At 40.4% G+C, this 14,963-nt stretch overlaps 1 protein-coding gene across 1 annotated transcript in view; it reads right to left on the bottom strand.

Moving 5' to 3' along the window:
• The window catches only part of gukh (NHS actin remodeling regulator GUK-holder), a gene marked incomplete at its 5' end in the record, with an annotated part of 42,570 nt that overhangs the window by 12,212 nt on the left and 15,395 nt on the right, over nt 1-14,963 (bottom strand). Inside the window, one exon of the mRNA XM_017615580.1 lies at nt 5,962-9,215. Coding sequence (XP_017471069.1) covers nt 5,962-9,215 — 3,254 coding nt within the window. The remainder of the gene's footprint in view (nt 1-5,961; nt 9,216-14,963) is intronic.

Consider the following 14,963-nt stretch of genomic DNA (forward strand, 5'->3'; position numbering starts at 1 on the left):
TTTACGACCTTAAAACCCCTCTCAAAGTAAGGTGTCAATAAGGGGGTGGTGATGGGAGTTGTGGAGTTCGTAATTACAAACTTTTTTTCGCGACCCAGTCTAATGTACATATGCATATGTACATGTAGTTTATGAGGTCTACTCTAACTCATAATAAATATGACGCCTTTCCCATAACCACAATCGCGAGACCTTTTCATCATCATCGTCATTCAAAACAACTTGTCAGTGCATGAAAATGTGTGCGTTTATTCGCAGTTATTGCGCGAAGAAGCTTTTGTGCTGTTTTAATGTTAAGAAAACACATTCAGTCTTGCTTACTTTAAACACTGGCTTGTTTGAATGTATGTATGTATGTGATACGCGGTTTTGTAATTTAAACGATGATATGTGCATATACTTTTAGTGGTGCATGAAAAAAAAACTAAGAAAAAGAAAACATCATAAAATGCTTTAGTAGTTATCTTCGAAACGTCTTGAAAAAAATATAAAAGAGATGGCTAACGAACTGTCTGAATTATTAATAAACGAAGACCACTTAACAGCTGTGGGTTGCCTAGGCTGCTGTCATTGCTTTTAGGGGAAACTTACATTCGGAAGGCTATGCTTGCCTGTAGTCGACTTTTTGGAATTTTTGGAAGAACATGGGGGACTGAAATCAAAGCTGGTAGAGTGGCTTTACCGCATGATCGTTCGTCCGGTTGTCTCGTACATAACAAAAAACTGAAATCCTAAGCTCAATAAATTAATAAGAATGGCAAGTCTCACACACAACACACAACACAACTGCGGTTCTATAATCGCACTCCATATTTTTTTTTCAAGAAATAGCAGCCTCGAGGGTGCTGCAATTTCGACTATCCAACAACTGCTTTCATATAAAAAAATTTCACGTAGGTTTTTTAGGTAAAAATACCCGGTTTGGAAATTTTCCATAACCAAAGAGATCTCTTTTGGCATAAAGTTCCAAGTGAAAATCCCAGATCGCGAAGATTGGGCAAACGGACTCTCTGTGCTTGATCTCAGATACCTACATTGGTACGCGGCCGTGTCGAGGATGGATTACTGAGTAGGTGCCGGTGTCTATGGAACCGACACCAAACTATCCATTCCCATAGACAGATGGCCCCCGGCGTTTTAGGCTGAAGTTTCAACCATTCATACCTGTGACAAATTTAACCCTGAAAAGAGTTTGAAGGGCGCTTTTCTTGTTAAATTTTGAGATATCCTAGCTGCCATACGGGCCCTCTAAAACAGGACGATGAAATCCAAACTTGTTAGAACCTAATTTAATATGCTTTAAATAAAGGCTGTAAAAATAAAGTAACTCTTTTCTGGGTACAGGGCCACAATGGGATAGAAGGCAACGAGGATGCTAACGAGTTGGCGCAAGATATATCCTTAACACCCTTTTTATGATCGGAACCATTCCAAGGCAATGCTTTCTGTCTACTGTTTCAATAGATCAGAGCAGAAATGACATCGGGCTACTTTACGGGTACCTAACGGCCACAATTAACTACGATTTCATATGCAGTGAACAGGTGTTATGAGAGAGCCGGAATGTGGACTCTGCCTTGACAATAAGGAAACTTCCGAATACATGACCAATTATTTAGAAATAAAGAAATCGACTACCAAGGTCTTTTTTTGGACATTTTAGGGAAGTAGAGTGTTTTTTTTTCTAATCTTTCGTTATCTAAAAATTTTATGGTTTTTTTTTGTGTATCTACCACAAGTTTCTTATAGAAATTGGCACCCTATTTATTGCAGTATGCAATCCAAAAGCCCACTAAAGACTGCAGTTGAGGACATAAAAAAATAGACAATCATAAAAAATAAAATAAGTAATCGACCACAACCACTACAGCTACAAAGAAGAGTTAAGAAAAAGATTCACAAGTCGAACGTTGAGTGGCAATGACAAAAAGGTCAAGTTTAGAATCACACTTGAATGCCACAATGTCGGCGATTATCGTAGACGTAGTGTGAACTCACAAAAGGAATATGAAAAGGCGACAATTTTGTAAGTTTGTTAATTATCGCAAGAGCTTGTTGGTGTGTGAGCGTTTCATTATGCAGCCCATAGTTAGTTCTAGCCTTGTTACTAGCATCACAATGCTGACACTTTTTCATAAAATGTTTAATAAGTGCAGAAGTCTATTGTGAGCAGTCACGTACATGGGCGCACTTAACGGTACACATTTTAATATGTGTAGCGCTTACAAATATGTATGCGTCTTTTCCGGTTGTGGCAAGTTCCTTAAGTGCACAAGTAAGGCAATTAATGATTACAAACTTGCATGTAGCAAGGAACTTTTAAGAAAACTAGTTGTCTCTTAGCTTTTAACGCACGCGAACTCGGAAGGAGTTAGTTCTGAAGAAGATGGGAGAAATATAAATATTTTGCATATGCCCATTAGGTCGCATAACATACAAAAAATTTGAACTGTTCCATCGGAATTGTTATATTAAAACTTCTGCCGAACTATTTCGCGAACAATTTTAAGATTTACGCCAGTCAGGGCAATTTAAAAATACCTAACAAAATCGTTTTTTTTTTTAATAAATAAAAGTTTTTAAAAAATATTTTTTCCAAAAATCGCCTGTGATATTAGAAGAGTTTAAGCTTAAAAGCTCTGCATAAACCTTTCTCTGTTTAAAACCTTTTCTTAGGAATCGAAATGAAGAGATTTCTGGGGTCTGCATACAAATGTTTAAAACCTTTCCTTAGGAATCGAAATAAAGAGATTTCTGGAAGTATTTTCGAATTAGACCAGGCTACGTAAATTGCAATGTTTTTGAAATATTTTATGGGGAAGTCTAAAGATATAATAAATAGTATAATTCCGGTGAAAAAAATTTTTTTTTTGCTGACGCACCCTAATATACATATGGTGAGCGAAATTGCTTGTGCTCCGACATGGATTACTTGATATTATCTTCGATTTACATATAAAGATAATAACAATCTATTTAGTAACTGCCATGGCAACGTGTAACCTCTCTTCCTGCATCACCAACTCAAGCTAGCACTTTGACGGAAGACGGAATTACGATTCGGCCCATGCAAATTGTTTGGTTGTCATGTAGATTACTTCAAAGTTTTCGTGATACTCGTACCTTTAATAAGCCCCCACATTGTGATCTGATCAATACAAGTGCATTACAAGGATAATGCGCGCATATCTGACAAGAGTAGGCAGCCAATCGTATTGGATAGAATATAATGATGCGGGTACGGCTGCTTCACAAGGGCATCGAGGAAACGAGATAGAGAACGTTTAGCCAAGAAGGCAGCGGTCTGAGGAATTTCTATTAGTAGATCCAAACACGATCAGGAAAAATCACAGGAATGAAATGACAATACTGGGGAAGCACCTCACGACTCCAAGGGAGTACAACCGGAAGAGATACAGCCTTCTAATTAACCTGCATAAGAGAAAAATGGATCGCAGGGCACTTGCAGACCAAGAGACCATCTGCATTAATTTGAGATCTGCTGAAATGACCTCTGTTGGTTTCGAAACTCAGCCTGTTCTTTGAGTGTGAGACCTCTGGAAGAGGACGAGATAACTGTTTAAGCTCAATGTGGCAAAAAGTCAAGCACATCACTCCCCAAGTAACTACGTTCTAAAGGCTCCTCTAAATTTTCTTAGAACTTTAGAACAAGACGAGAACACCTCGAGCAGAGTGCACAATAGATCCGCTAGGTATTTTTAGTATTATCACGCAAAAAGCTTTCCCAATGAAAAGAAAAACTAAGTCTCGGATGATGCGCCCTTCTTATGATGCCGCGAATTAAAATACAGCGGCTATGCTGGCTTGCTCATGTCGTACGAATGTAGCGAAACGCTCCAGTACAACGCGGATCACAATGCTAGAGTAGAGTAAGAGGAAAGCTACATCTGCGATGGAAAGATGACATTTCAAATTATTGCCTGTTGGCACAGAAGTGAAAAGAAATGCGTGCTTTGTTGGACTCGGCCAAAAACGCTTTGGCGGGTACATCGCCAATCCAGGAGAAGAAGGAGCTACAGTAATTCATAAATTAATGAGGTNCGACATTTCAAATTATTGCCTGTTGGCACAGAAGTGAAAAGAAATGCGTGCTTTGTTGGACTCGGCCAAAAACGCGGGTACAGCGCCAATCCAGGAGAAGAAGGAGCTACAGTAATTCATAAATTAATGAGGTTAAAAGTAACACGATAACTGAATATTGGACGATATATGTATAGTACTTACGATAATAAAAAAAAGTTGCCAACATGATGAACTAAGGAACATTAAACCAAAATAAAGGATTACATTTGAAATGTGAGCTGTTGATGCCTTCCCCTGCCTCACTGAGAGACCATTCATTATAGATATTCAACTGTTTTTGCCTAACGCAAAATCTCCGCGTAAGATATGCTGAGCCATATAAAATACTTTTTACGAAGTATAAGGAATATCCTTATTTAAAATTTTAATTCATTTTCGTTTCCTACCAAATTTCGGTCACTTCAAATTTCTGCAAAATTCTACGTCTCCGCATGTCATTCTCATCGGTCGGTCGCACAACTTTGAAGGGCTTCAACAATACATTTTCCACAAAGGACTTGTGGAACTTGGTATGTGACGGCGGCGGCGACAACTCCAGCTCAGCCTCACTATCTGAGTCTTCAACGTCTGCATGCTCCATTTTATGTTCGCCAATATTATTATTCAATATTGCTGGTGAATCATCGAAATTCTCCAACGATTTATTGCGTAAATACGAAGAATCAATTGAAGTTGTGGACAATGAAAACTCATCCACCAAACGTTCAAAAGACTTTGCAATTTTTCGTTGGCCATTGCCCTTGTCGCCATTGTCCGCTACTTTAGCATGCGCATTGTTGGCATTTTTAATTTTCATCGCACCTGATGATGCATGCGGCAATGTATGCGAATTGCTTTGACTATTGTTTGCTTCAGAATTTTGTTGGCCTTTGCTGTACTGTGTGGGCGGCAGAAAAGTGCCCTTTGTCAGTGTTAGCAAATTGTTGTCTTCCGCATAGATCAGAAGGTTTTCTTTGTTCATTTCCAACTTCACCTCATCATTTGCAAGACGATAGCTGTTGTTGCGTTTCAGCGGGCGACGCTGCGTGGCCGTTGATGTAAATGGCAGTGGCAGTGCTGACTGTGCATTTCGAGGAGTGGTTGGAGGAAGTAGGAGTGGGGGTGGAGTTGGAGTTGGTGGCGCTTGCGATTGCGATGGCGTTACGACTGCATCAGTCGAAATGGAAAACTGCCTCGTTGCTGCAATTGGGTCAACAGTTGCAGAAATCGATATTCGTTTACTACAGTTCGTAGTACCGACTTGGCTAACGCCAAAATCAACATCATCGGCGGGCATACGGTTTGTGCCAGCACAGTCAGTAGGTGGGGATGTGTGTAGTGTTGGTGGCGGTGGTGGAGGCAGAAACGTGTGGCTGACGTTTGTTTGCGACGTCATGGCCGCAGACGGAAATGCATTGCGAGCATCTGCTATGCCATTTATTTGTGCTTTCCCCCTTGGCGGCAGTGGTGGGGGCATGTCCTTAGACGATGCGCGCGTGGGGGCCATTGATTCTTGATTTTCCACCACCACCTTGGGCACATCGTAGTGCGGTGGCTGCGCTAAGGGTTGGCTGTGCGGCTCACTTTCGGGTATTACAAATGAAACTTTGGATTCTGACTTTTCATCAGGTACACTAGAAATATCAGCTACTGTCTGTGCGTTATTTATGGTTGGAGGTTTTTCTAGATTTTCGTCTATTTCCCTGAAATTGTCTATAACGTCTATCGTACTGTTCTGTAAGCGTTCGGTGTTATTTACATTGCTAGCTTTGGGATGTTGAATAGTATCTTTTGATGCAAAAGTAGAATGAGTTATGGTATTCTTACAAATATTATGCGTATTGGGGTTGCTGCCAGTATTGTCTAAATTTTGCTTACCTTCATCCTTGGCAGAGGAGGCACTCGAAGTGCCACTGCTGGTGTTGGTTGATGCGCTCGACGATATGGTGGAGCCCGTGGACGAAGTAGATTTGGTGGATGGTGAGGGCATCATCAGTGCTGTCGCCGGTGCTGGGGCCGTAATGATGTTCGATTGGAAAAATGGATTTGTATTGTTCGCGAGCAGATTCTTGTTGTCCTGATAACTGCTGCTGTACGCCAATGTGGAGCGAGGCTCTTCATACAAGCCAGACGACAATGACATATTCGAACGGTTATTGGCTGCCTGCCCGGTGTAATGTTGCGCCTGCTGAGACTGCTGTTGTCTGGCTAACGTTAGTGGTGATGATGCAACAATGGGACGCACATTGGCGATTTTTCTGGTCGCCGCTACACCACCATTTAGCAAAAGTAATTTGGCCGCTGTTGTTTTTGCCGACACGGAAGAATTCGCTTTCGCTGCGTTTGCACTTTCACTGCCTAACTGGGACTGGGATTGGGACTGCAGCTGCGCCTGCTGTGCTGGCGGTGTGTGCGTTTGTGCGTTGACACTTGTAATTTCGGGCAGCGCACTTTCAGTTTCTTTTACATACGGTCCAGGTGCGAATGTTGTGTGCGCGCCCTTGCGTCGCTTCAGGCTGTCCGATTCGTAAATAATTTTACCCTGCGAATTTAGACGCACGCGAGCACCCTTGTGTTGCGTTAGCGGAGAGACTAGAGACTGCTCTCGTACTTCGCTAATTTCGGCATACATGGGCACGGCAGATTCAACAACCGATGAACTTTGTTGTGCGGATTCTGCGCACTGCGTTTGTTGTTGTGTCGCATTCGTCCCCAGCGTGGCTGCATTGCTATTGCTAGCAGTAATTTCATTGTTGACTGTTGCACTCAACGCTGCACTGCTGCTGTAAGCGCTGCTACCAACTTTACGCAAATGCTGGGGTAGTTCATTCAATGAAACATACTCTGTGTCGCGCCTTCTGGCCGCCACAGTCGCTGCAGCTGGCTCGTTGGCTTTCGTAGTTGCGTCGGCGGCGCAAGCAGATGCATCGTAGAACTTGCGACGAACTATGTCATTGGAATAGTAGATTCCAAGGGAGCTAGCACCTACGGCTTTCGCCGTTGGCAGTTGATTGTGCCGATTGTTGTTGCTAATGTCTGCTATGGTCACATATTCACCGGCGGTGTCGTATAGTTCGTCATCGTCAACCACGCACTCTGGCTGTGAGCTTTTACTGGGCGAACGCTTAATACTCGGCAATACGACTTTCAGTTTTTCGAACATACTAAATGCATAATTCGAATTTCGCTTCAGCACATTCAGGTTATGGTCTTTATCACCCTTTGTGGGGGTGAGTGGCGCATCTACCACTTTGCGCGCCGCATTGTCGACATCAACAGTGCAATAGCCAGCAACTTCGTTTAATTCCACTTTAAGGGTGGTTTCTGCTCTCGCCCGTGCTTTCGAACATGGCGAGCTTTGTGGCGTTAAAGTTCGGTCTGGGTCGTAAGCGTCATCAGCGTCGCCGCCATCTTTACTTTGGTTCTCGTCATCGCTAGTGGTGGGCGTTATGACACACATGGACGGTATGCGTTTAACATTAATAGCAGTCTTCTGTTTAATGCGTTCAATACGTTCCACGCCCTCCAAATCGGAGCTTTCGGAGCATTCCACCTCAGACATAGCGACCATCGCCGGTAACGGCTGTGCGGAGCGACGACGTATGCGTTTTTCAAAATCAAATTCATCTTCTTGTGACTCGGGCGTTTCGAAGTTACCTTTGATGCCATCAATGTTTTCTCCATCCGCAGTGGTGTTTAATTTTAGACCAGCATTAACGTTGCGTTTTATGGTGCCAGTGCGTTCTAACGTGCTTCCTATGGTGCTGCTGGAGTAACTGCGCTCAAGCGTGCTAGTGCTGGCGCTATTGCTGTGGTTATTCTTGTTCAACTTACCCAATGAGCTGATGCGTTCGGGCACATCCGGACCGACACTATTTAGGCTACTCTGCTCGCCACCCACCAGCAAGGTGGTGCAAACAGTGCCCGCTGAGCTGGTCGTGGTGGATGTTGAACCCTTGCCAAAGAGTTCATATTCGTTCTCAGCCGTCAACACGGTCTGGTTGGATTGACTCCCAAATGAGTAGTTGCTTGTGTGCAGCATTTGATTGTGTTGCAGCGGTGTCATGGGTGGATCTTCTTCTTTCAGCGTGCGCAAGCCGCTGTCCATGTGAAAGGAAGTATAATAGCCCTCCGTGTCACATGAATAAGCTGAGCTTGTTTCATCATCTAGATGATTGGGATATGAGCCATCGGCCACTTGCAAATCGGGCGTGGCAGTGCCCTCACTAGTTACGCTGCTTGAGGCGGAAGTATTCAAGAAACGACGTCTGCTCATCATTGATGATGGCGGCCCGCTACCCGGATGGAAGCTTGACACATTCAGCGATGTATTTGAAGCGCTCGACTTAGGTTGTATAGTAATTTCGCTGCCTATAGATGCCCTACCCGATTCAGAGCTAGCGCTCCAATTACCACTAGACGAATGCGGTTGTTCCTCTTTGCCGGCCAGCGCACCATTGCCGGTGATACCAAGTCGCCGTTGACGATTCAACGATGAGGTATCACGCAGCTTCACGTTACCACAGGTGGCCAGATGCAGTTTACCTTTGAGGTGCCCACTGCTGCCAACACTCATGCTCTTCTCCGATGACGAATATGACGGTTTTCGTTCATGCGAAAACCGACCTTCGTTCTTCTGGCTCACCAGTTCATGCACAACGCATTCATCATCAATGTCGCCCGTGGCGGTGCGCGTTGATTGATTTGCCTTTGCTGGACTGGCTGCGGCATTATTACCACCGCTCGTCTCCACTTTTTCGGGGGCGACAGGCGGTTGCTGTGAATTACTGCTGCTGCTGCTCGCCGACACATCGTGGGCGCCACTATCGCTGGCCGATTGTGCTGGTGTCTCTGCGCGTTGCATAAATTTGAAGCGATTTCTGCCCCATTGTTTAAGCGAATTTAGGCGTGTCAATGTACTCTTCCCCTTATCGTAGGGCAAGGCAACAGCATCTTTTTTTAAGATATCGCTCGATTTGCTGCGCCCGAACTTTTTCGATTTATCGCTACGACGCACATCCTCCTCAGTACCAATTGCAGTGGCGTCGGCGTTGACGTTGGCTCCTATGGGGACGTTTTTTCCGGCGGCATTTAATGAGTTTTTAATCTCACCGCTTGTTGCTGTCGAGTCACTATATTGGAAATTTTTTTTTTTTTTCGATCGACGAACGAAAAGCGAACCAAAAAAGGGGGGAAAAAGAAAAATAATGTTTGGTTTTTGTTAGTTTTTTTGTTTAAAAGAAATGAGCTCAGCGGCATGTTGATGTAAATGGTGATGAAAGATTTCAGTATTACAGTATGTATGTATAGTATGTGCGTACATATGTTATGGGAATAATTTAGGTATGTATGCATGTACTAACTTAAATATACCCTACACTCAGTATAGAAGTTTGCCGGGAATTACAAATGTCAACATAAATGGTTTACTGTCGCCCTTTAATTACAAGTCTCCATTAAATTTAAAATAGTGCTTATGTTTTTGTTAGGTATTGGTAACGAGCGTGTATGTGTATCACCAATAAACTTATAGAACTGTCCGCAGAATTAGGATATTACTCAATGTGTGAAGCCTTGAGTCTTAAATATTTATTTATTTCAATCAATTACGCAGTGGAAAAAGCACACAAAAATTACGAATTTTTTAGGCGCCTTTTGATGGCCGCGCTTATACTGCTACGATGGTTTTGGGCAAAAATGATTTTGAAGCGGAATCATTTAAGAAAGCCCGTTGTGATATTAGCGGCCGAAGCCATTTATTCCTTTTCTTCCCTTAGAAGTTGAACCACCGAGGCGCTTTATATATCTGTGTTCGTATGGAAAAGTAGCTTATGTCGAAACGCTGGCTTTAGTATAATGCGGCATTCCCTTTATTCTTTAAACGCCCAGAAATTTTTCGATGAGACTCAATAAGAATAATGACTTGCTAGTATCGGAACTATTTCTGGCACGTTTATTTGCCAAACGTAGTTCAACAGCTCAGTTGCTGTGAGTCATTCGCAATCGCATGCTGCGAATGCCGATTTATACTAAATCCAGCCCTTCGACATAAGCTACTTTTCCATACGAACACAGATATGTAGCACAGGAAGTCGTGAATGTTTGCTTAGTTCACATCGGTTAGATAATCTAAAAAGTACTTGTTGCGAAATTCGAGGAATTGGTTGTGCATCGTGGTCAGGGCCGTACTGTGGAAAAGATAGGATTCCATGCCCTACACAAAAATCATTGGTTGGATATCCAAGTAAATGATCTTTATACCAAATTTATCTGGTAGCTCCTCGATTAGTTCAGGCTTTAATATGCGTTTGCAGGAGATTAAAGCAGAATATACTACGAGTACTTCCGTCCGTTTTCTTCTCCGGTAAAGTCCCTGTGCCCAACGACCCATACAACAGTCTCGGATCATTTAGACACAAGCAGGATGAGAATTTTTCTGTATTATATCGATACTTCGGATATTGTTTCGTTAGATTTAAGATATTTAATAGCAGCTTGTCGGCCGCTGTGGTGTAGTGGTAAGCAGTGCGCGCTTCCACTCCGCAACGCCTGGGTTGAAACCCTGGTCAAAGCAACATCGCAAAAAATATAGAAAAAATGTTGTTTCTTAACAGCGGTCGTCCCTCGGCAGGCAATGGCAAAACTCCGAGTGTATTTCTGCCATTAAAAACAGCTTCTCATAAAAATACAATCGCCGTTCGGAGTCGGCGTAAAACTGTAGGTCCCTCCGCTTTGTGTGACAACATTAAGGCGCACGCCACAAATCTGAGGAGAAGCTCGGCCAAACACTAACATATGTGTAAGCGCCAATATATTATTATTATTATTAATAGCAGCTTGGCTGCCAAAATATATATAGGGCGTTCTGGAAGAGCGGAAGCTGGGAGCCACCGAGCAGCATCCATTTTGGCGTTTAACTCTGCCAAAAAAACCTGGCCCAGAGGTCCAGCAAGACAAAACCAAGGTTTAGTGCGAGTTCACTGTGGTGAATCCCTCTGCCTATTTTCATTTAGCTTGGAGTCCTCTGTATAGATTGCCATTGATCCTGAGTCGAAGTCTGTGCCACCCTCCCATTGGTTCCTCTCTGGGGCTCCTATGGAGAATTTGTTGTGTAAGCAGAGTATTGGAGTAGTATAATCGGCAGAGTTTCCAGGACCTTCGCGTGTTCGAGTCTGAGCCTGGATTGCATTTAGCCTGGTAGCCCTACGATTGGCCAGAGATCCACTGGTGGGAAGTCTAAAATTCATTCCAAAGATTTGATGGGTGTGGATGATAGTGGTTACGTGAAAAGCATGGAAGTCGGCCGTTGTACCCATTCCGTCTTGGCTCTGGACCACCAGTGTACCATATTTGCCGGAATTTTTGCACAAAGCCGTCTGATAAGTATACAGAACGGTTATGGCTTTTATGGAGCGGTCTTCGGTGTTTCGCTTATAGTCGGGTTTTCTGACTACAATAAATCCAAGGTACTTGACCTAGTTTAAGAAAGTGGGTTCTATCCCTGCCGGTATTGAGGGCGGGAGTTAGGGCATTTTGTAATGCCTTACTAAGAGAGAATGAAAGATAACTCTTCCGAACAGGATTAAAAGTTGGGAATAACTATCTTTTCCTACTACGTCCGGAGTATCGAATCGACTAAAAATACTGAAAGAGGCCCAGGAAAATGCGTTTTCACTGCATGAGGTCAAAAATTTCGTTCTGTAACGGCCATACATAAAAGGTGTATGATAAATCTAGTAACAATTTAATATATAAAATATAAAATACTATTTTGGGAATAATTCGGGATAACTTCGGATCTAGTTCATGACTATTTTAGGAGTAGCTCGGGACTTTTATGAGACCATTTTGGCACTAGTTCGGGCCTAGTTCCACAACTCAAATATCAGATCCGGAAAAGTAACTGCTCGCGGATCGTACAGATTCGACGAAATTAATACCAAGCATCATGCATTTATTGGAGATAAATCCTACGAACTGATTTATGCAAAAAACTTGACATAGCTACATATTTTTTCGAGTGTGCCTCTTTTGATGTGAGTGTGTGATATTTGCTTCTCAACTCTCCAACTTGTCTACTGTTAAACCATTTAATAATTTCAGGAATAATACAAGCCCCTAACAATTGAATATGTTTTATATTTTATTAACAACATTGAAATTGTTCTTCTAACTGAGTGTAAGATACCTGTATACTGGGGTGGTCCTTAAAAATATAAAATTCTCAACTTTGTATGCGACAACACTTTATTCTTTTATACATACAAAATAAATATATCTACACAAGTTTAAAAATACAAAAATTAGGGGTCGGGACCCCGGATTGAAAAATTTACAATTTTTTTAAATCGAAAAAAACTCGACAAAACTTCAACTTGAAATCTGAAATATTTTAGAAACATATTTATATTCAACAATTTTATTGAACTTGAGGCCGTTTTTTTATTGAGGTAATAAAGGTGGCAAAAGCAATAATAGTTTACGTGGCGAATTTGGCTCAGTGGTTCATATCCCAGTGACCGCGGTTGAAGAACTCTGATGAGGATATCTACCAAAGTGTAGATTATTGTTGTTTTTCCACAAACATTTTCAATAATAACAGCCTCAAGCTCAATAAAATTGTTATAAGGTCATAAAATAACAAAAAAAACAAGAAAATTATGAATTCATAAACTCGCTGAGTTATTGCTGGTAGAAGTAAAATTTTTTTCGAATTGTCGCGATTTAAAAAAAATAGTTTTTTTCTAATCCTGGTAGCGAGCAATATATATTTTATTTTAATTTTGAAACTTTCATGCATGTCGTTGTTTTGTACATACACAATTTAGATGCTGATATTTTAAGAACCACCCTACTGTATATGTATGTATATATGTGCGCCAATATGGTTGCATAAAGGAGAGAAAACTTATCGAACTATTCATGTTTTTTAAAACAATTTACGAATGAAATTATTGTGATCTTAATACATTTTTTTGCAGTTTATTTCGCGTATGCAGTTTGAAACAGTTACATACATTTTATGTTGTATATTCGTATTTATTTATTTGTCTGTTTGCTGTTTTTCTTATTGCTGTGGGTCCTACTGACGACATTATTTAATCCACTTAATAACCCTTATTATCAAGAAATATAGCAGCGCTTACACTTGAATGATAACTTAAAAAAGCAGTAAGAGACTAGACTAGGTAATCGAGAAGAACAGACATCGTCGCCATGGACAAAAAACAACAACTACAATGCTAACATAATTAAATGATTATAAGAAATGCAGAAAACCTGTGAGCACATTTTAAATACATATGTACATACAAAGTACAAAACCGGGTATGTTTTTACTAAACAAAAACAATGTTAAAAGCAACATTGCCAACAATAAACAATAACATCGCCCTTTCCAATGCTGTTCACAAAATTATTACAACAACAAAAAACTTTCAATTAATGCAAATGATGTTGCTGCCTCTCATGAACGATGATAATGCATGCAGCTCATATGAGTAGTGAATACTGAAGTGTAGTATACGAGGAGCTCGCTGGGTGCGCAATGTGTGCGCCAGACTGACATGATGGCTCCACATTATCTGACGTTCTTTATTATTGAACAATAATTTTGTAATCTGTTTGAAATTTCTTACTAATGTAAGTGTATACATTAGGGTTGCCCATTAATGTAAAATCGGAATTTCAGTGCTCTAGATTGTTCTATATAGAAATAGATATATTCCTATTTTTTATTTTGAAATCAAAAAATATTTAGAGGTCGCTCAAAGCGTTCAAAATGTTCCATGTACGTACACTTGTGGTCAGCTGTTTAATTTAAGTGACATTTTGACCAGTTTTGGTTATTTTTCTTTTGTTTATTTAATGTTTATAATTCTTTATAAAAGCTAGAATTTACATAAAAAGCACAACATAAATCAACATTTCTAACTTCTTACAAATATTAGTATTAGTAGATTAAAGTGCAAATCTTAAGAAAATCGTATTGATTTTTAATATTTTGTTTTGCTGACGGTGCTAGGTATTTTCCTCTATATAAAAGTAATTGTCGAGCATATTTTTATTTTATATTTTATTTAAAAATCAACGCGATTTTCTAGTGCCTTGAAATTTGCACTTTTCTGAAATTTTTGGGTGTAATTGTTAAAGTTTTTTTTTTTTATTTTCATAAATTTTGTACAAAGTTGGAAGTGTGGATTTATGTAGTACTGGTTATGTAATTTGCCAAACTTGTTTAAAAAAATTATAAACATTAAAAAATTAAGTTAAAAATAACCAAAAGTGGTCAAAATGTCAGCTGACCACAAGTTTATTATATGGAGAAATGGTATAGATTTCTTGAACATCAATATTTTTCGATCAGAAAACTCTGGTTCTCTGAGTTTTAAAATCGAAAAATATTTTTTTCAAGAATTTTATACCATTTCTACGAAAAAATGTTTTTTCCCATCAAAAAAATATATGGAACACTTTGGGCGCTTTGAGCGGCCTCTAAATATTTTTTGATTTCAAAATAAAAATAAGGGTATTAGAGCATACGAATTCCGTATTTAATTTTTCACGTGCATTTTTGGATCACCCTAATGTATATGCATAGATGTGTTCTACACACAGCATAAAATACTTATGTAAGAGCCATACATAAAACGTCAAATAAGGCAAAAAAACTAAAAACTATACAAAATAACTGAATTACCGTACAACGATGAACTATGTACAAATGAAATGAGAGGAAATTGTAAATACATACTTGATGTTTGAAATTAAGCTGTGAACTTTCTTATTTATTTAATTTTAATGGAAAAATATGTATCATACATATCGTCGTTTAAAGTACAAAACCGCGTATCGACATACCGGTTTTGTACTTTAAACGT

Source organism: Rhagoletis zephyria, unplaced genomic scaffold, assembly GCF_001687245.7.
Source record: "Rhagoletis zephyria isolate East Lansing unplaced genomic scaffold, Rhagoletis_zephyria_1.1 Rzeph_scaffold_01031, whole genome shotgun sequence".
Taxonomy (NCBI): Eukaryota; Metazoa; Arthropoda; class Insecta; order Diptera; family Tephritidae; genus Rhagoletis; species Rhagoletis zephyria.